At 41.1% G+C, this 20,834-nt stretch overlaps 1 protein-coding gene across 11 annotated transcripts in view; it reads left to right on the plus strand.

Annotated features, from left to right (window-relative positions):
* robo2 (roundabout, axon guidance receptor, homolog 2 (Drosophila)) overlaps nucleotides 1–20,834 on the plus strand; it is a 343,248-nt gene that overhangs the window by 312,249 nt on the left and 10,165 nt on the right. For 6 of the 11 annotated variants that reach the window (XM_044355122.1, XM_044355121.1, XM_044355131.1 and 3 more), the window contains 8 exons: nucleotides 276–302; nucleotides 3,318–3,360; nucleotides 7,592–7,719; nucleotides 8,636–8,908; nucleotides 9,936–10,061; nucleotides 16,481–16,640; nucleotides 18,026–18,289; nucleotides 19,375–19,589. In XM_044355122.1, the coding sequence (XP_044211057.1) occupies nucleotides 276–302; nucleotides 3,318–3,360; nucleotides 7,592–7,719; nucleotides 8,636–8,908; nucleotides 9,936–10,061; nucleotides 16,481–16,640; nucleotides 18,026–18,289; nucleotides 19,375–19,589 (1,236 nt within the window). The remainder of the gene's footprint in view (nucleotides 1–275; nucleotides 303–3,317; nucleotides 3,361–7,591; nucleotides 7,720–8,635; nucleotides 8,909–9,935; nucleotides 10,062–16,480; nucleotides 16,641–18,025; nucleotides 18,290–19,374; nucleotides 19,590–20,834) is intronic. The other 5 variants (XM_044355125.1, XM_044355132.1, XM_044355130.1 and 2 more) reach the window with 3 other exon arrangements.

Raw genomic sequence — 20,834 nt, forward strand, 5'->3', positions numbered from 1 at the left:
GCTGGTGTGGTTCATTTGCTCTTCATTTCTGTTTGTTACATTTATGTGTTTGTGTGTTTTCTTTGGTTTGTGCCACCGTCTCTACACCTCTGTGGCCTCTGAGCCGGCTGCTTTCCTGGCTGTCGCTCTGCACACTGGGCGACGACGTGGTCTTACATTCTCTGACCCTCAGCACCTCTTACCTTAACCCTGTCTCCAGTGTGCAGATACCCCTAAAGCACCGCTTATCTCTGCAGGCTTTTAACACACAACTTCTCTGTCTTCTTGTTTTGCAGTTCAGTCCTTCACCTTCACCCCTGCAGGTACTGTTCATTTGTCCTGTCTCCTCACCCCATCCCACGGCAGATTCATCTCCTGCCCGCTTATAGTATATATGCTTGGATTGTCAGACTGATGGCCATGGCTAATGCAAATCTAAACCTTACACTGATGACAGCAATTTAAGCCCCCAGAGCAGCAAATTTACAAGTCGAAGAAATCTAAATTTGCTATTGGCTATGACCAGGGCCCTGCAAACTTGAACCCTTCTTTCTGCCCAATCTACAGCCTTATTTACATATTGTGTCGTATTTGTATGTATGTGTGTTGTGGCTACCTGTTTTTGAATGAAGTTTCATCATGTTTTGTGTATTTTTCTTTGTGGCAGTCTTGTCTTTGGTGCAGGGTAAGACTGTCCGTTTTCCTTTTCCTCCAATGATCTCATTCCTCTTTGTTTTCTTTCCAAGATTGAAATAGTGTTGTAACTTACATATCTGTTCTCCATAGGTGTCCATTAGGTAACTGGATGGTGTATTTGATTTTTCCCTCTTCCTTCTGTTTTTTTTTTTTTTAATTTATTTGTGAAAACATCCCTCGCTACTACAACAATATTATATTTACAAATTTACAATTTGTTTGCTTATTTGCAAACTAGAGCTGCTGGCATGAGCCTGAGTGGCACCAACACTAAATCATTCATCTATCTTTGTGGATGGAGTGGGCTGAGAGAAGAGTCACCTGTCTCAGACATGAAGTAGTAGGGAGTAAAGAGAAAGTTATTAAAGAGGGAAAAGGCATTACAGATTGATATAAAAACTTGGAGGCCTTTTTTCTGTATAGTATACATGTAACTAATACCTGTGGTACCTTGAGTCAGGGCAGCATAGTGACCTTGCCTCTGCTTCTCAGATTTATTGACAACTTTAACTCATAACATTTTCGGTAAAGTACACATGTAGCTATGTGGTCCCTGCGGAGCCTTCCTCCAAAAAGCCATGTTACTCTAGCCTTTCCACAGCAGCTGTGATAACAAATTATGGAAGACATGAATATGTTAGTGAGACTTGTCTGGTTTAAAATTGGAAGTACATCTCAGAGAAGCCAGAGATGAGTCAGGTTATTTCACTAAAAGAGTTTGAGTGGCAAGCACAAAACAAGGTCAAACATAGAAGAGATTATATAGTTAGAGTGAGGTGATATTTAGAACATGTGCCAGAGTGTGGCTGAAGAGTCTTACAGTGCTGCTCTTCTCTGTATTGACAATTAGTTGATGTATCGAGAGTGTCCTGTCTCTGCCTCCTAAAGCTGCCAGTACAGGAGAGGTAAATCACCACACTGTTGAGGCGCACGGCCAGCAGGGAGGAGATTTGATGGAATTTTTATACGCTGATTATGTCCTCCCCCCTTTAATGCTTATTAAAGGGGATTAATCTGTATTCATATTGGAGAAAGTGCTTATCTGGAAGACTGAGGCAAGAAACACAGCTATGCCGCCATGTCACTCTGGCTAACATAAAAGTATTCCACAGCAGCCCAGAAATGTGCCTGAGCACAGATAGGGACTTCAGAGGCCTTCCCGCTGCACAGCCTCCCCTCGCCTCCGCCTCCTTCTCCTGTCAGTCCTCTCTCAAACGGCAGAGAATTCTCTAATGGAAGTTTGTTGGTAGTGGAACAAAGAGAAACGGCTTTAGCTATGACTGAATAAAGGATGGCAAGTCTGTCTGGGGCTGTCAAAGCTATATTTCATTCAGACAGACCTGCAATGTTGGTTTTATCTGGGTAAAACTATTGTTAGCAATAAGCATTTTAATCCTGCTTGCTGGTATTCAGTCGCTTTAACCTTAATGCAGTAAACAAACTATCAACTGTTCTGACATGCATGCTAAACACATTTTTAATTGTATTTCTCTTGTTTAAAATCCTAAAATTTTGATTATAACAGAGAGAATTGGATTGAGCGAGCTTAGGTAATGTTGACGATGCATTAAAATGTCTTTTCAGCAGCCTCTGTAATCTACTGTGGGAGTTTCCTCTCCCTGTCATCTGTGTTACTACGTCACCCATAGAAAAGCCCCCTCTCTTGCCCATGCCTGGGCTTGTTGTGGAATCAACCTGAATGAAACAGAAAAGAGTGGAGGAATGTTCAGCCTCCTTGTCTCTTTAATCTCCATCTGTGGAACAAATGAGCCAAATTACTAACAGCTCTCCTTCTCTCCTGAGTAAACCAGCTCTCTTTTTTCCCTCCTCGCCCCCCCCACCCCCCACCCCTCATCGGCATGAGGTGATTTCCAAAACTCTTGCTGGTTTTCTGTGTTTCCTGTCATCCATTGAAGTTCTTAAATGCTTAGAACTCTTGATGCTGCTTTGTCATCATGGTCGTTGAACAAAGATGAAAAGGGATCCTTCCCAGCCGTCTCTCACTTTGAGCCATGGAGTTTTACTAGCCGCTGACAAAGAGCGGCCCTTGTTATCTATAGATCACTGTAATGGAACAGGCCACATGCATGGCTTCTGGGGAGCCCTGCTAGCTGAGGGATCAGTAACTCAGCCTCAACGCTTGTAGATAGAAAACTCAACGTGATTAATGAGGCCTCTGCCTTTTCTAATCATTTTTTGGCTGAGATTTAATCACAAATCTGATAATAACTCAGCAGCAAAATAAGAAAGATGAAATGAGTTTTCCCTCTCATCAGGCATCTTGTCCTTGAGGAACACATGACATCTCCACTTATGCAAAGCAAAGCAATATGAAATCCTCATCATTGCACTTTTTTTTTTATTTTCATGAAAGGCTTTGGACACAGAGTGACATCTGCATCCCTTAGTGAATCTATTAACTGTCTTACTGTGTAAGAGAAAGTGATTAGTGGAAAACATAGTTGTAGAAACACAAGGGCAAATCTGGACAATGCTGAAAATACAATGCATCTTATCTGAATTATGGAAATAAATCTTGTTTTTTTTTGTTGGTTTGTTTGTTTTGCTATATATTTTAGCCTACTAGAAAAACTTAATATCTGGCTTTGTCTTTTTCCTCTTTCTTACTTTTCTGACTTTAGTGACATTCCAGAGAGTTGATGGTGGTCTGATGAGCAATGGAAGGTGAGTGTCCCACCAGAAACATTTCTATTTCTATTTCTATTTCTATTCATAACACCAAACTTACTATCAGTATAACATAAATAAATATATAAAAGTATCATCCCATCATCATTACTGTATTTATTACTCTCTGCCCTAAGCTATGTGTATCCTAACACAACATTTCCCCAACATGCATGAGGTCTACAGCTCTACAGCTAGCTGCTTTTGATTCTAACACTGATAAATGACTGATAGATTGATAGATAACCAATACCTGTTTGTGTGCCTTTCATGCAAACCCGCGTGCAAATATACATTTCTACCACATCTCCGTTCATGCATCGATAGATGAACTCATAAATCTCCTCAACAGAATTAACAGAAACAATTTAAGCAGAGAGTGCTTTTATTTTGTCATTTATCTTCTGCTGCTGGCTACAGGCAACCCAGAAGCCCTCTGGAGTGATAAATTTGCCTGTCACCTTGCGTGGGCGGCTGGGATCTGAGCACATGTAATAATGTAAAAATAATTACCCAGGGGAGAGGTGTGTGGAGGTACCCCGCTTGCACCCCCATACAGCCTGCTCCATTTCAGCATGTGTTAGTGAAAGAGAGAGGGGCTACGGAGAATAGGGCACATCTCAATGACACCAGTTACTGAGCCTTTGTGGGTATTCAAGAGACTCCCTTGAGAATCCCAGGCCTCTGTCTATCTACTGCTTATCACACCTGACTAGGTAAAGGCTCCAGATCTCAAACACTCAGCGAGAGATTGTCAACTAAATCTGACCCTGTGTGTCTCTGGGCTTTTGGGAATGTATGTGTTCTGCAGTCTGCTTGCAGCACTTTTATATTTATGTTCTTTCAATTTTTTTTTTTCTTACTGTGTGCGTATGACTGGATGCCACAATGGACAATTTTGCCTATATTGTTCTGTGAGCTGCCAGCAGGCTCTCAATGAATTAGCCACGCTACTTGCCATGCCTTTTCTCATCTACTTTCTGCTGTAGTGTTTTTCCTTCAATTTTCCACATAAGTGGTTCTGATTTTCACTCCAGCGAATGGGATTTGAAATGTCTGTATTTGTGGTGCTCTGTATTTGTCATATCTTTAGTCAGTAGCAGCGACTGCCACAATTTTCACGACACTGGAATAGGATGCAGTCTGGAGCTCTTATTCTAACATGAGCCTCTGATCCGTTAGTCACTCTAGTGCCATCAAATCCCAGATGTTGCAACTTCCCCATCTGCCCTGAGAGTGAAAATGTGTAGCAGAGTATCAGAGGAAAATGTGTTCATTTGTTACATGAGCTGTTTATTGCATTAATTAGACAATAGCAAATGAAGCCACGTCTGTTTCCAGTTTCTCATTGGCTCCTGCCAAATTGCCTTGACTGAACAATTACACTTAATCGATCACAAAATAAATGATTCATGGAAGATGAATAGGCTGCAGATTGGTAGACCTGGACGATTTGACTTTGGCTGCTCAATTGAAATTGATAAAAGCCGATAAGGGCTCATTCCTTATCCCCCTGCCAATAGGGAGATGGTAATTAGGAGGTAGTAATAACTTCCTATCTCGGCACTGATCAATATTTTAGCAAAGCAGATTTACTCCTATAGGCAGGGAGAATGGGCTGAGCAATGCAGTGAACAGGTTTCTTCAAGGCTGTTGCTATGGAAATTCCTTTACATCCCAGGATCTGAATGCTAAATGACAGCATGTTCCTTGAGAGTTAATCTAGAAAGTAATCTGTGTTTCCCATTGCTCTAAGTGTTAGCTAATGTCTAGACTTTTAATCCAAGTTCCATTCACTAGTCTGCGGGACCATAAACACCTGATTTATGAAGTTGCTTTGGAATTAATATCTCTCACTTGGCTTATTTATGGGGAGCTCAGTGTCAGGCATCTTAGGCAGCATTTATGGTTTCCTACCTATCACAAGTAACTGAAATGTCTAACAGGATGAGGAAACGGTCCAAATCAAAATTTATCTGCCAAGGCTGCCATCCATCCAAGGTTGGGCGGGGATTAAAAGTTAGGTGTCAACTTTTCATTAGACGTATGACCCGGTGTCCACCCCCCACCCACTCCCCATTATCCCACCATCTCACACATACACACAGATGCACACACACACACAGTCACACACACACACACACACACACACACACATATATATATATATATATATATATATATATATATAGCAAATACCCCAGTATAAATCAGTCTTATTCTAATTATCCAGGAATACTGCTGTGTGATAAATACAAGGACGATGCAGCCATTTCAACTGTCAGCTCCTTGTCTTTCAAATGGTCTTTCTCTAGTGGGCTGGGGGAGGACTCTCTGGAGCAGACAGGACAAGTGAGACTTAGTAATGAGACAAAGGCACAGTCTTTTACTTTAGACAGTGTATAGTTATGTTGCAGTCTTGCTGGACGTAACAAAAGAGAACAATATCCTCTTCTTTTTCAGCTGCTTGGAAATGTAAGTCTGACAGATGCTAAGCGCACAAGAGTCAGGCAGGAGAGATAAAAAAAAAAAAGAGGACGTGGCGGTGTACAGGGGGAAAATAAAAGAAAATAGGGTTAGGGAAAGATGGTATGGCGAGAGAGAATGATGGCAGTGGGGGACATGGCAGCCAGAAACAGAAGTAGAAGGACGGGAAGAGATGTATTACCCTATAAAAGTGCATGTGTCTGATGCACAGCCATCAATTTGAATGACTTGTCTCCCCTGAGGGCCTGTTTTGGCATTCAGGAACCACAGCGAGGGCTCTTAGCTTGCCAGGGCTGCAGTTCATTTGGCCTCCCTCCTCTGTGGAACAGCTCTTCTCATTAGAACCTGTGGCTGAAGGAGAGTCTGACTGCAGCACGCCCATTACCTGCCCCTGTCCTCAGGGCTTGACTCTCTCCTAGTCCCTCAGAGCCATCACATCTCCCCATTGGAGCTGAGACAAAAAGCCCCATCAAGCAGCCAGACTGCTAACTACTGTGCTCCACAGCTTCTCGGAGCACACATGTGTATCTGTAGTTGGCTACATACAGCACTGCCGGGACTGACAGCGGGGTGTGCTGTGTTTCTGAGAAGGCAATGCCATCCACTTCTTCACATGTGGTACTTGTCTGACCAATGCAGGGTGTGATTTCTTAGGGAAAAATGAGTAAAAGAGACCCTGTGGAAGAAACTTTTTTTTTTTTTTGTCTGCACAAGGTGTATTTTTTTGTATCCTCCCTGTACTTCAATCAGTGCATTGGTAATTACACATTCTTAACTTTTTGTTTGCATTAATTCAAATCAATTTCCATTGCAAGTCATTAGAAACAAATGGAGTGTGATGTATCAATGAACTGACACATAAACAAAGGCATTTAACTCAATTTCTCATTCTCATTTAACTCCATCTGTGTTGCCCATGGTAACGAGCCTCAGACGTGATAGTACAGTAAAGTGGCCCTAATGGCCTCCCAGCAGTCACCCATGAGAGGTTAAAGTCTTAATGACTGTTTTTTATGGTTCTCACCCCCTGAGGAGGGACACAACACCTGTTAAATGGAGCTGCCCTCTCCCATATGCAGGCATCCCACAAGTGGGCCGGGGCATCATGGTGGGGGCTAGGGTGGAGGTTTGACGTCTCATCAAATAAGATTTAGAATGTCTGGACATCACCATAAGGGGTTGATGGGAAAACACAGCAGAATGTGCAAGATATTAATGAATAGGGAAACATATACATGTGGGTGTCAGCGTGCACTGTTGCACATGTGTGCAGAGAGCAAATGCATGCATTAGTGTCTCCACAGTGTGCTTTTGCATTAATAACTCAGAGTATGTGACAAAGACACAGCAGGAGAAACAGAGAGATAAAGGGCTGCTGTGTTTGCCTGAAGGAATTCCAACTTTGTGGGAGAAGAAATTTATCCGTATAGTATTTCCTTCTATCTCAAAAGTGTCTCATTAGCTTCAGAGGCTTATTGGAAGCTTATCTCACACAACACACATTGGTTTGCACACACTAATGTTTAAACATATGTTTAATTGTATGTCTTTACTTTGTCTTGCTGCTGATTGCTGTCATGTTTCTTATTCATTATTTCTCAATTCAGTAATGTGATGCAGAATTAAGCTATACATAAATAATTCTGGGGCATTAAAAAAAAACAAACTCAGTTATTAATCACCTCAGGTATTAGTTACAGCCTATGTTTAATCTGGTGTTCCATCCTTTATGTCCTCCCAGCCGGCCAGGACTACTGAATGCTAGTGACCCAGGCTACCCCTGGTTAGCGGACTCCTGGCCAGCGACCAGCCTGCCTGTCAACAGCAGTTCAGGGGGACCCAATGACCTGAGTAACTTTGGCCGAGGAGGTAAGTGAAGGTCTGCCCTGGTGGTCTCCTGGGAGAAACATACCATAAAAGATGAAAGATGATGGCCTGCCTTGCTTTCTGTTCCACCGAAGCTCTTGTTGTTCATCATGTACATATACTGTATGTCTGCAAGACATATACATATATGCATATTGCATGTGTGTATGGATGTATGTTTATATATCACATCAGAGGCATCCACTGTCAGCTGAGTAATTGCAAATAGTCCAGCCTGGTGTCATAGCCCATACCTCAGAGCAAGAGAATGCGAGAGAAGAGACGGGCAGAGGAGGCAGAGGAGCAGGGGGTGGATGGGTGTTTGAAAGGATGGTCTTGAGCAGCCAGTCGTGAAGGACAGGCGCAGCTTGACTGGCGCAGATGCGGACACTTCCGCCATGGCTCTACATCATCTCCCCTTCACTGGGCATGCAAACCATGCACTACGGAGAGAATCTGCTTGCTCTTTTCCTACCTCTTTCTCTCTGTCTTTCCCTCTGTCATCACACACATGCAGAACAGCAGCATTATCCCTCATGTATATGAACAGAGCAGGGAGGGGAGTGAGATATATGCAGAGGGGGAACGGGGCACCTCGGCTGGGAGGCTGGGGCTTTGAATGCATGAATAACTGAGATGATATTTTTCAGTGAGATGAATCTGTTAAGTGCTGTTTCTTAAAAATTGAGATGATCTGAAAGCATCAAGCCCCAGACTGTAATTCCATAACAATCCAGGACCATGTGCGCTTAAATCCCAGGTCACATAAAACCTGGCATACAGTTGGATAGTCTTTTTCTCTTATTGTCTTTCCTCCTAGCAGCTTTTATTTTTAAAAAATCCTGGGTTTTAGGTGATGTCCAGATTTCTTCAAGAGGACAGCTTCATTTCTATAAATCATCTCCCTACCCTTTTCCAGATCTCCCCAGTGGGCAAGGGGATAAGACAGGCACCATGCTCTCTGATGGAGCCATCTACAGCAGCATCGATTTCACCACCAAAGCCAATTATAACAGCCCAGGCCAAACATCCCAGGCCACTCCTTATGCCACCACCCAGATTCTTCACTCCAGCAGCATCCATGAGCTGGCTGTGGACCTACCCGAGGCCCAGTGGAAGGCCTCACTCCAGGCCAAGCAGGAGATGGCTAACTTGGGCTACTCCCTGCCTGACAAGAACTCCTGCAACAACAGTAAGTTACGCTGAGAAATTGAGTGTGTAAATAGTGATTTGTGGGGATATTGTTGCCCTGATCTGTGTGAGGTTCAGCAAGTGTTTTTTTTATGTATGTATGATAAGCGTCAGCTAGAGCCATTATTCTCATCCTGTTCCATAAAAACTGAGTGAACCCGGATCACAAGCCAAAAGTTCACAGTTGTAACAAGGCCGCCAGTTTAAACTCACTTTTCCACCTAAAATCTCTAAAGTCTTTCTAACCCCACTGTGGTTGGAGAGAGGTTTTCTTAAAAGGAGCTATTTTCCTCCAGCAGACATCATCTTGGTTACACTCCAAGGTTGAATAAACATCTCATGAAGGAGTAGTGAAGTTAAGTCATCCATCCATTTTCTTGCCCAGTTTTCATGATGGTACCACTCCTCCTTCAGTTACAGAGTAATCGCCAATCCATTTTAGCTTGGCTAATATTTAAGAAAATAATCCAAATTAATTACCATGGATTTGATGCTGGATTTTTTAAAGCCGGATGGAGTTTCATATTTAAAGGTGCAATCAGTATTCCTCGGCTATATTCTAATACATATTTATGATCTCATTTTCCAACAGTCTAAAACATATTAATTATAGTTTTTACATAGCCCTCCTAATGCAATAAATCTTTAAAAACTACTTTTCTAATTCTCCCTGGCATTATTTTAAGAAGTATGATCACATATGATTAAGTATGATTATATCTCTCTGAATGGGGACAAATATTAAATTAAAATCCCCCACTATGGACTCATTTATCTCATTTTATGAATTGAAGAGAGCTTGATGGAGGACTATTGCAATATTTTTTGAACCAACAACAACAAATCTATTGTCTGTTGCATACAAATCAGAAAGTGAATGACAGGTTGAAAACGTGCTGTTTGTTTAATGTATGGATCCTGAATATGTCCTGCTTGCTTGATGCTCTAATTGCATGTTTGCATGTGCTTGTGCTAACTGCCAAACACCTGATGCCACTGTGATTTTTGCCCTCTAACCCCCACTGTAGCCCTCCTTTTCATTCCTGACTACCGATTGGCCGAAGGATTGTCTAATAGAATACCACACAACCAATCACAAGATTTCAGCACCACCAGCTCTCACAACAGCTCAGAGCGAAGCGGCAGTCTCTCAGGTTGGTTTATGCAGCAGAGAATTTCATGAAACAGATTGGGACACCCTCTGGGGCTCTGCCGCTTGACTTTATGATGGACTGATTTCTTAATTGCTTTATTGATCTGTTATTTGCATGTAAAAACCTGACATCTCAATAAAAAATATTTTTTTATTAACATAGTCCCTCTCCCTCACCAGAGATGCTTTGCTCACTCAGCTCCCACTGCTTACAGTTCATTACATGTGAATGCTTTATAGCATGGGTGTAGATTTGAATATGGATGGTAGGGACATGGCTCTACCAATATCAAGGTGTTGATGGATTACCAATATTTTTACCAATCTAATGTTAACACTAAGATCTCTGTAGAGTTGCCAGGGTTGTTTGTTTTCTGAAAAAAGTGTATCATAATGATAAAGAATGAAAGAGCAGGATATGGGGGGTACTTGATCTGATGATCTGGCAACCCTGAACTTCAAGCTGCACACATTTTTGACTAGCAGCATTCCAGCAGCAGCAGCACTACTGGAGTCAGTGAGGTGGAGAATCTGAAGCGGTTAGTATTTATTGTTTAAACATTCCAAATGTCACAGAATTGAAAACAACTTCACCGGATAAAACTAACATCATTTGATATTATATTTAATTTTAGCCATAGGTGTTAGCCTATTTGTGATTGTTCCTCAGACATGCTGTTTAATTAAACAACTTCATTACTGTTGGTGAAAATTTCTCCCAAAAGCAAATTAAGACATCTGGTCCTTTTTAAAGAAGAACCAAAGTGTCAGTAACAATTTAGCTTAGGTAATAAGAATGTTCTGTAATCAATTAGTGGGAGAAATACTTACTATTTAATGCCAACTCTCCCCTTTTCCATGAGTGGAAACATGGCAAGAGCAAAGATATTATTGCATATGTGTCATTAAGACATGAACATTATTTAGAGTTTATATTTAGAACAGAATTTATATTTATCAGAGAAAAATCATGATCCTAGTCCAGTTTCAGGCAAGCCAGCAAATGCATATTCAGTAAAGTAAACATTTTGCAGTCAGGCTCTTTATGTGTGTATGTGTGTGCACACGTGTCTATGAAAGAGAAAAGAGCAGTGTTGGGTAACGTTACTTTTAAAAGTAACTTGTTACATTACAACATTACTGCCATTAAAAAGTAACTTATGTTACAGTGCTACCTACTGGGAAAAGTAACTCAGACTACTTTTACCAAAAATGAAAACCCCTTTACAATTCCTTGCATAATAATGCAAATACTTCCATGAAGTAAAGGCTGTCCTCTCTACCATCTTGCTAGCTGAGCTACACAGATGCACTGACCATAGACTTTAAAAAAAAAAAATGGACGTAGTCACCATGATGTCACCCATTGGTTTGTGGACTGCTGTTTTGAACATGGTTTTGAAGTCTCAAGTTTGGCGATGACTGTCATCATCTCTGATTTTTGAAGCCAGAAGTGGCCATATTTGGACGAGATGATCTGACCTAGTGCTGGCTGCTAGCTTGGTTAGCACAGTGCATTTGAAAATGCTAAATTTTGGTAGCAAAAATCAGGCTTAAAACCATTATAACAAAATGTACATAAATGTACCGGAAAAACTGAACAGCTGACTCCTTAGAGAGTCCTTTAGGACAACCAAACGCTGAACGTGACTTTTTTAGGCAACCAAAATGTTGCAATTAATTTTCATGAAATAGTGGCAGCTACGCCTCTACTCTGTGAGAGTCCAGTAGAGGGCTCTGCCAGTGCTTATAGAACTAGGGTTACAATATTGTAACCTTCGTACCTTCACTCCAGTATGGCTGCAAGAGGGCACTGCAGTGTTGCAGTTTTATTGCTATCAATAATATCACACTGTTTCTCGTGAGATCAATTCTGCTTGAGTTCCTGAAACAGCAAACCTCCAGCCTGTTACAATATTTTAACAGTAATGGGCTTCTTTTTTTTTTTTTTAAATTAAATGAGCTGCTGTATGTAGCTATGTTGTGATATAGGATAAGAGTCAACAGATTATTGGAGCATAAAGAAACAGGACAGTTAAATCAGAGAGACAGAATAATACTATGATCTCCTGACAGACTATGGTTGCAAGTGCTAATGCTGGGTTTCTGCCATCACTGCCGGTCCTTGTAAAGGCTTTGTCTCTCACTATGTGAGTGAGCAGACGGGAATAGGGGCAGAGGGAGTCTTTCAGACAGAGTGGACTATACACACACACACACACATACACACACACACCATTAGAGATGCTTGGCTGGGTAAAGTGGCAAAAATACCTCCCTTTTTCCCTCTTCCCCTAATGGTGGGCGACTACACTAAAACCCATGTTCAGAGAATTACAATGTCATTTATAGGACACCAAGGCAGCCCTCTGCCTGCCTCCCCTCCACTCTCCTCTTTTATCTAGTTACAAGCCACTGCCTTAACTGGTCTCTAATTCAATGCTCTGGCACACAGTGGGCTGGAGAGAAGGATGTGAAGTGACCATGCCTTACAGGCAGATTCTTTCCAAAGACTCGCAGGTTAATGTCAGCTCTGACTTGGCTTTACACGTACTATATTATGATTTCATGAGACGAAGAGAAACACAATGTACAAAAAATATATATTTTAACTTAGAAGTTAATGTATAGTGTGTTCAGAGAATATGCTTTTGATGAAAACTTCAAAATCTGAGGAAATACTGTACGTTTATTTGCTTTCTTGCAGTGTTAGATGAGAAGATCAATACCACTCACACATCTGTTCATTCAATATGAAGTTACAGCCAGCAGCCGGTTAGCCAAGCTTAGCATAAACACTAGAAGAAGAGCTTGCCTGGTGCTCTTCAAAGGTTAAAAAAATTATCACCTACTAGCACATAAATCTCTATAAAACATCAGTTTTTTGTTTTTACACATTTTTTGTAGTGTATTTCCAAAAATTTTAAAAATGTCCTTTAAAGCACTATAAGTTAAGTCAACAGAGATGATACAAAGGCTTACAGCATGTGGAGACCAATAAATTACAATATTTGTACAATGTACAATATTTAGAAGAAAAAAAATGTTTAAAGAATTTAGCTCGATCAACTTTCTACCTACCCTTACATAGTAATCTATAACTAAATATATGATCAGAAGAATGGATCATGGATAATGTAGGCTAGAACAGGCAAATAGGATTGCACCTTTTAATGGGAAAAAATGTATATCTGAAGAAGACTGAAAATAAAGAATTAAAGATGCCATAAAAGTGAATTGATTAATACAAGATGTGTTTATTCATTCAACTCACCGCTATATTGACAAGTGATATAAAATGTATATATATAATACGTTTCGGACTATATACAGTATGTCTTCTGTACAATATGTGTTGTACAGTATAGTGCAGCTTACAACAGTGATGGAAATTTGAATCAGCACAAGCTAAGCTTTGATTCAGACTTCAACCAAAGTAAACTCAGCATTTGAAGGGGGGAAAAGTTGAAGTTACAGTGCCTTGCTCTCCCTCTGAGGAGATGGAAGGAATAATGAATGTCAGGTCTGAAGGAGGAGAGCAGGATGAAAAGGAACAGAAATAGAGCAGCTTTCATGGCAGCATGGATCTCCACTGGGGACATGAAGCTGCTCATTAAAACCTTTCTTAGTATAGGAGAGTAGAGGAAGCTGGTGTTTTTTGTGTTTTCTGTAGCAGTTTGAGACCCTGAAGATTCTCCGCTCCCCTCCACTCACACTCAGGCAAAAAGTCTGTGAAGCTACAAGGTCCATGATTGTGTGAAGTCCATGGTTGTGTGTGACTGGTTGTACTCCTGCACTCTCCCTATATGTTGCATCTCACCTCATTATGTAACATGTTTTTGTTTTTTTAATAAGCCACAGAAATTATGATACATGTGATACATGTCTTTCAGTTATTTTGATGCCCTTTTTGAAAAGAATTCTCCCACTCACAAGTTATATCTGGCTGCATAGTCCTCCTAGAGTCTCTGCTCTGTGGCTTTTCTCTCAGCACTGACGCACCCAATGAAAACAAAGCAAGCTCAAGGCTATGCAGCCCTACAGTTATATGCTGGGAGCGCCCAAACCTTGGGTATAAATACCCAATGCTGAATCTATATTTAGTATGAGTTCCCCTTTGAAGAGAGGCCCTGTTTTGTCAGAGGAGATGGGTTCGCTGTGTAATTCATGTATAGCTCCTAGCCACAGCCTTTCTCTCTGTATTTTTCATATTTGGGGTGAGCTGTTGTAATTCCAGTGCCAGACCATCCGTCCCTAGAAGAGGCTCATTTACAATATTGATGGCTGGTCTTGTGTGGAGGGACTAAGGATGATTGAACAATCACGTCAGCTCACCATTTATTGGTAAAAGTCAAGCGTCGCCCAGAGGTACGATTAGGAAACCCAATTACTTTCAGACTATACTTGCACTGTGGTGCCGCCTGCCTTGGGCTTACAGTTGTTTCTTTTATTACTTCCATTCTTTATTAATCTTATGCTGACACCCCTTCTATCTCCTCATGCCTGATATTTCCTCCCCTGCCCCTACAGTCTTACCATGCTCATCTTTGAACTGCTATTGTTTTCCTTGCTGTTAAAAAACTGTTTCTTAATAGTAATATGTAGTAGTCTAGTAACAATAGTAACAACAGAATGTTTCTGGACTTCACACACATCGTACAGCATTTCTGATGTGTCTGCCATCTGGCTTCTGTGATAATTCATAGAAATTTATCATTGCCTCTGTAAGTTTCTTTTGATGACAGTGATCTACGTTTTACTGTGCCAGTTTATTAGATTACATTAGACTGCATGATGTTACATAGCACAAGATGTAATATTGGCAATTTTTTCATGGTACTAGGGAAAGTGATTACAGGCTTTTGGCAGCAGAGACTAACCAATAGATGACAGATACAAATGTGTTCAACAGAATTTCCCAAATATGGCTTTCCATAGTCTGTGTGGCTTGTGATGTCAACTTGAGGTATTTTCTGGATTGAGATGTAAGGTGTTGACTGCTATGGAGGCTCTTCAGCCTGCCACAAGCGGATCAAACATGCAAATACTGTATGTCTCCCGTCTTTCCTTCCATTAGCGCGAAGTAAGAAGCATGGGAAGAAAGTCATATGAATGTGCACCGTGTTATTAACTTGATAGATTTTGTGAGGCGATATGGGATGAGAGATGGGATAAACCAAAAAATGTGTGTGTACATTTTCAATTGTGTATGCAGCAAGTTTACTGTGTGAAATGTCAAAGAAGAGATTGTGAACTGAATCTATGTACCTCAGTCTTAGCATGGTGTAGCAATGTTTTCCCTGCTGTCAGAAATGCGGAGACATTTTTTTACGTCGTCATTATGTATGCTTGTTCAGTCTTGAATGCTACCTGTATTGATAGAGGTAAAACATGTTTGTCCCTGAGTTGTGTTGCAGCGTGTATATGTACAAGAAAAATATTGCATGCAGATGTTTTGGTCAAACTTGTAACGTGTCTAAACTTTCAAGCTTTATGAATCTTGTCTTGTGCATCATAATATAATACCATATAGCTGTAGTACAGTGTATACTATTTTTTTGGTTGCTGGCTCTTACTCTTTATTTGAATACATCAGGGTTACATATTCTACTCATTGGGGTACACAGGACAAAAGTACCTGTGGTCTGTTTTAATGTAGGGGCTGTATTGTCACTGATTGTATTGTAAGAAAATGTGTATACTGCACATACCTCAACTTAAAAACAGATTTGGGCTTGAAGTCAAACGTGTTTTAAACAGAAAAAAATCGTCTCTTCCACAGTGACCAAATCATATAAAACCCGGTATTGACCTGGCTGGCAGATTTATAAAGATGGATGGGACAGAGGAGAATCTGGTATTGGAGGGATATGAGTGGAAATGGATGGGGTTAGCGGCTCTCTGGTGTAATAAAAGAAATGAAAGTAGTAATAGACTCTCAGTGAATTCCATTAGGGACACACTGACACTACACAAGCCATTCATTATGATGATGCTGTGAAGTAAGATATTTCATTGTGGAACCCAAAGCCTGGTGTGAAAGGGGACAGTGAGGGATGGGTGGAGTACAAAGGTCTGCCTTGGCCTCGTTTACTGCCATTCTCTCCTGTTTCTATGGAGATTTGAGGCTTTTCAGCCAATCAATCAATGGAAGCATGCTTTTCATCCGGCAACCTTGAATCTTGTGTTTGAAATTGTGTATGATTTTCCAAGGGTATGTTGAAATTGAGTCCAAATGGATCTGAAATCTAAGTAGCGTGTTTGGAATAAACTGAGTTTCTTTAGAATACACATTTGTTACAAAAGCAGCTACTGTCATTTGCAGTGCTATCGATCTCGTGTATCAGTTTTTAATTGATTTTCTTTCACAAATAAATTTTCAGTGAGTGTGTCTCTTAAATACATCCCCTCCTTTTGTAGGTGGAAAAGGAGGAAAGAAGAAGAAGACCAAGGCAGGCTCCAAGCCCACTAAAGCCAATGGGTCCAACTGGGCCAATGTTCCCCTGCCCCCTCCCCCGGTTCACCCTCTCCCTGGCACAGAGATGGACCATTATCCCAATGAGCACCATGAAGGAGGAGGGTATGTCTACTAACTTTCCCGTACAGAGTTAGTCATCTAATGTTAAGTGCACCTGAGCTTGCTTATTGCTATTATTGTGAGTGTCACTTCTTCTAGCCACCGCAGGAGTAGAAAATCTAGCTGCTCGCTTGCTGGAAAGAACAAGACAGCGCTTGCCAACATGAGCAACACCACACATTGCTGTGTATAATAACTGGGTTCAGCTCTGTTTTCTCTGCAGCTAATTACTGTACCACTGTACATCTGCAGAAAAGTGAAGGATCAATGTGTGTATAGTCTCCACAGGCAGTCCGATACACACACATACTCACTTACACAGGCGCTCGTACAAAAACTCATACACAGATGGCTGCAGATCAAACTATCTGCTGATCCTGTCTTCAATCTATGGGATGACTCCATGACTGGAAAATAATTGAAAAAAAAAACATTGTTCAAGCAGTCTCCTGCTGCTACTAGCACAGATGGTTTCAGATTAATCTATTTGCTGAATTCCAGAGTGGAAAAAAATCATAATTGCATTGTTTCATAAAGAGAAAGGAAAGAGAGAGACAGGCAGAGTGGGGGATTTATACCAACATAGTGTTATCCACCCACTGAGACGTAAAGTAAACGTAAAATTCTGTCTGAGTTCTTATTGATGTTTGATGCAATACCAATCACTTCTTAGGTTTACCTCTAATTACATGACTTTTTCAAATCAGCTGACACTTTTTAAAACATTTAATTTACAGTGTAAATCCAGCTGAAGCCCAGACAACACTCTGCTTTAGGTACAAAGTAACAGAGACTTATTTAAGTGATTGTGTGTGTGTCCCTCTTTGGTCCAGTAGGTACTAAGTCATCTTACTCCCTTTTCCAATCTGGGAGAGTCATCTGCTTTAATAGGCTATCTGGCAAATGAAGAGTCCTGTGCACTGTAAATCTGAGGCTGCTCTTAATGGCAGCAGATTAAAACAGTTATGTCCTACGGAGTGTGCACTGACAAATTTCTTTAATGAACATTTTCTTTATGGCTAGTATTATTTCAGCATGTATAAGCACAGCTATGAGGAAGTGAAGCCTGACTGCCGCTGTAATTCTACTTAGAGACTGTCATATAACAAATTCTTACAAAAGTTGGACAAGGTCACAAAGCTCTGTGTTCGTGTATAGGAATTCTTGTTAAAATACCCCCTTCTCCAGCATTCAACATATTAGATATTTAAGAGATTGACACTCACTTCCTTCTGTTTCTATCCATTGGTATTTTTACAATCAAATTGTCTTCTCTCAATACTCATAGCTATTAAGTTGGTGAGCTGTATTTAATATTGGAAGACTAAAACAGTGCCACACATACACTTTGAGAGCACTTGTGAAGTAAACGTCTCTTCTTACGTCAGGTATGAGAGTGATGGCTGGGGCCCACCCATGCCCGTGCAGACCTATCTTCACCAGGGCATGGAGGATGAGCTGGAGGAGGAGGAAGAGAGAGTTCCCACCCCGCCCATCCGGGGGGTTGCCTCTTCCCCAGCCGCCGTTTCCTTTGGACAGCAGTCCACAGCCACCCTTACCCCTTCTCCTCGGGATGAGATGCAACCCATGCTCCAGGCCCATTTGGATGAGCTGACTAGAGCATACCAACTGGACATGGCAAAACAGACATGGTAACCCTTTTAAAATTTAATTTTAAAGATTTAAATATTATCCTTTTTATCCGTAGTCTTTAAATGTGGAAGTTGAAAGACACAATTACGCTACCAAATTAAAATTTGTCTTTTTATAATTAGTAATGAATGTTTCATTTGCATATTCATTTATATTCATAGTATCTATCTATCTCTCTATGTCTCTAAGTCTCTATGTCGCTATCTATCTGTCTATCTATCTATCTATCTATCTCACTGTACATTCTGTCCCTATTCATTGCTGCCAGGATTTATTTTGGTCCTGCAGTATTCTTCATGTCAACTGTTTGTGCAGTGGAGATAAACCCATTAATCATTTCATTTTAATGGGTCCGTGCTACCACTTAGGTGACTACTGTATTTTGCTCACTCTAAGAGACACAGTTTTTTACCCATGGTTGTTTACTCCCCCTGCACCCATACGGCACATTCCATTGTTGTTGTGCTCATGCAAGTCAGATGAAGGCCATGCTTCATTCTGTCAGCAACGCAGAGAGAATGAGAAACTGGCATTCATTCATAATAGTGAATTGGGGGTGGGAGGGTGGGGGGGGGGGGGCGACAGGGAAGCCTTGTCAGGAAGGAGATGTCATGTTACCCAGTAATGACTATGTTGGTTAGAGAGCATTTCTGACAACACCAGAGGGCCAGTAATTACAACCAATTCCCACTGCAAACCGCGTCAAAGACATTGCACTCCTCAAACAAATGTGGCTGTCAGCAGAGCGAGCTGCCAGTGAGGTGACAGCCATGTGTCGACAGGCCTAGAGAGCATGCCTTTGTACCATCTCAGCAGCAATTAGCGGGTCATTGTGTTAGCATGCAAGCAGCAACGTAGAATTAGTGGAATTGTCCAAATGTATTCAGTGCTTCACATATTGAAGAGGTCTCAAAAATTAGCTCTACACCCCCACATTACATCCTTCTTTTTCTTTGCCATCCTGTAGAGCAGAAACTATTGAATATTTTCTTTACCGCGTGTATTAATCACCCCTCCACATTCCTTGATGTATACTGTATGTGCATACCGAGTAAAGTAATATGCTGTCTTACTGTCTTGCCAGGCACATGCAGGGAGGCTCTCTTCCTCCCCAGGCTCCGGCTCCTCCAGTGGGCTACGTGTCGAGCACAATGGTTTCTGACCTGGAGACTGACCTGCCTGATGAGGATGAGGAGGAGGAGGACGAGGAGGAGGATGAAGGCTATGGAGCCAGACATCCCCGTGGTATTGAGCACACACCAGGGTCTAGCATGGACAACCTGGACAGCTCTTTAACAGGTAAGGTAGCTGTAATCTGAGATGGTGCTACATGATGTGCATATTTGTGAACTGTATTGCAGTTTATTTTAATTAACATTTTATGAGGTTATTAATTTATATTTTCCAAAAGTAGAACTACTATTTTTGATCAATAATATAATTGTAAAATAAAATATTAAGGCTGTTTTTACACGATACATTTTTAAGATTTTTTGACACTTCTCAATCAGGGTTCAACTATTTTTGTTTAAATATTAATGACTATGCTCTAATCACCGTGAATACATAAAACTGATTCAAGTCCCATTGTTGTTTCATCCTGTTTTACACTAAATTGATTGTTGTTCATGACATGCTCTTCATGAGTCTGCTATGTGTTAATTTTTAGATTAACATGCTTACTGAGTGTCCCTCAATCAAGTTTTTTAAGCACTTCTGGCAGACTCTGGGGAATTATAATTATCATTTCCAAAAAAGAGATAAGAAAGCCCATGAATTTTAAACAGGATAGTGAGAGGGAAATTAAGAAGAGGGAGAGGCAAGGAAAGCAGAGGAGAGTGACTGTGATTTAACTCGCACACGGCACCGGAGCCAGCGCCACCCATATCTTCCCGAGGAGATTTGAAATAAATTTCACGTGCGGCATATTCCATTCCAGACGAGAGGCACCATTTCCATTTTTACAACTCACTGAAAACTTTTACAGCCGTCTGTCAGGGGGACATATGAAGGGCATGACATGGCAGCGGCGGAGCTGGGTTCTGGACTGCTGCTCTCATACTGACCAGGCTGCCCAGGCTACAATATCACTATGTAAACTAGAGGGTAAAACTGGGGCAATATTAATGAAAAATGTGTGACTTTTGGCTTCTATGTACTATAGGGACAGGTTGTGATACAAAATACTTGCGTGGTGTAACACTGTGACATTGCGCATACATCTCAGGTCTCCAAATACTCAGTGAATACTAAAAAAATGCAATGCATATCATGAAATTTATGGGTGGAAAGGAATAGGGGCTGAGCAGAAAATATACTGTATCTGAAGGCAGAAGAGCTGAGCCAGAATAAGAGGGTTGACAGCACTGTTTGTTGGTCTAGCCTGTCAGTTGCAGCCCTAAAGAGTAGTTTTCCATTGGATGATGGAACAGTGGTTTTGGTTGTGCTGACACATGCTACTGCTGATGTATTTAGAGGAATATAAAGCAGCAACTGGGCTCTAATCTACTGCATCTCTCCTCCACTGTATTACTCTGAAGACAG

The sequence above is a fragment of the Thunnus albacares genome, chromosome 6 (genome assembly GCF_914725855.1).
Source record: "Thunnus albacares chromosome 6, fThuAlb1.1, whole genome shotgun sequence".
Classification (NCBI taxonomy): Eukaryota; Metazoa; Chordata; class Actinopteri; order Scombriformes; family Scombridae; genus Thunnus; species Thunnus albacares.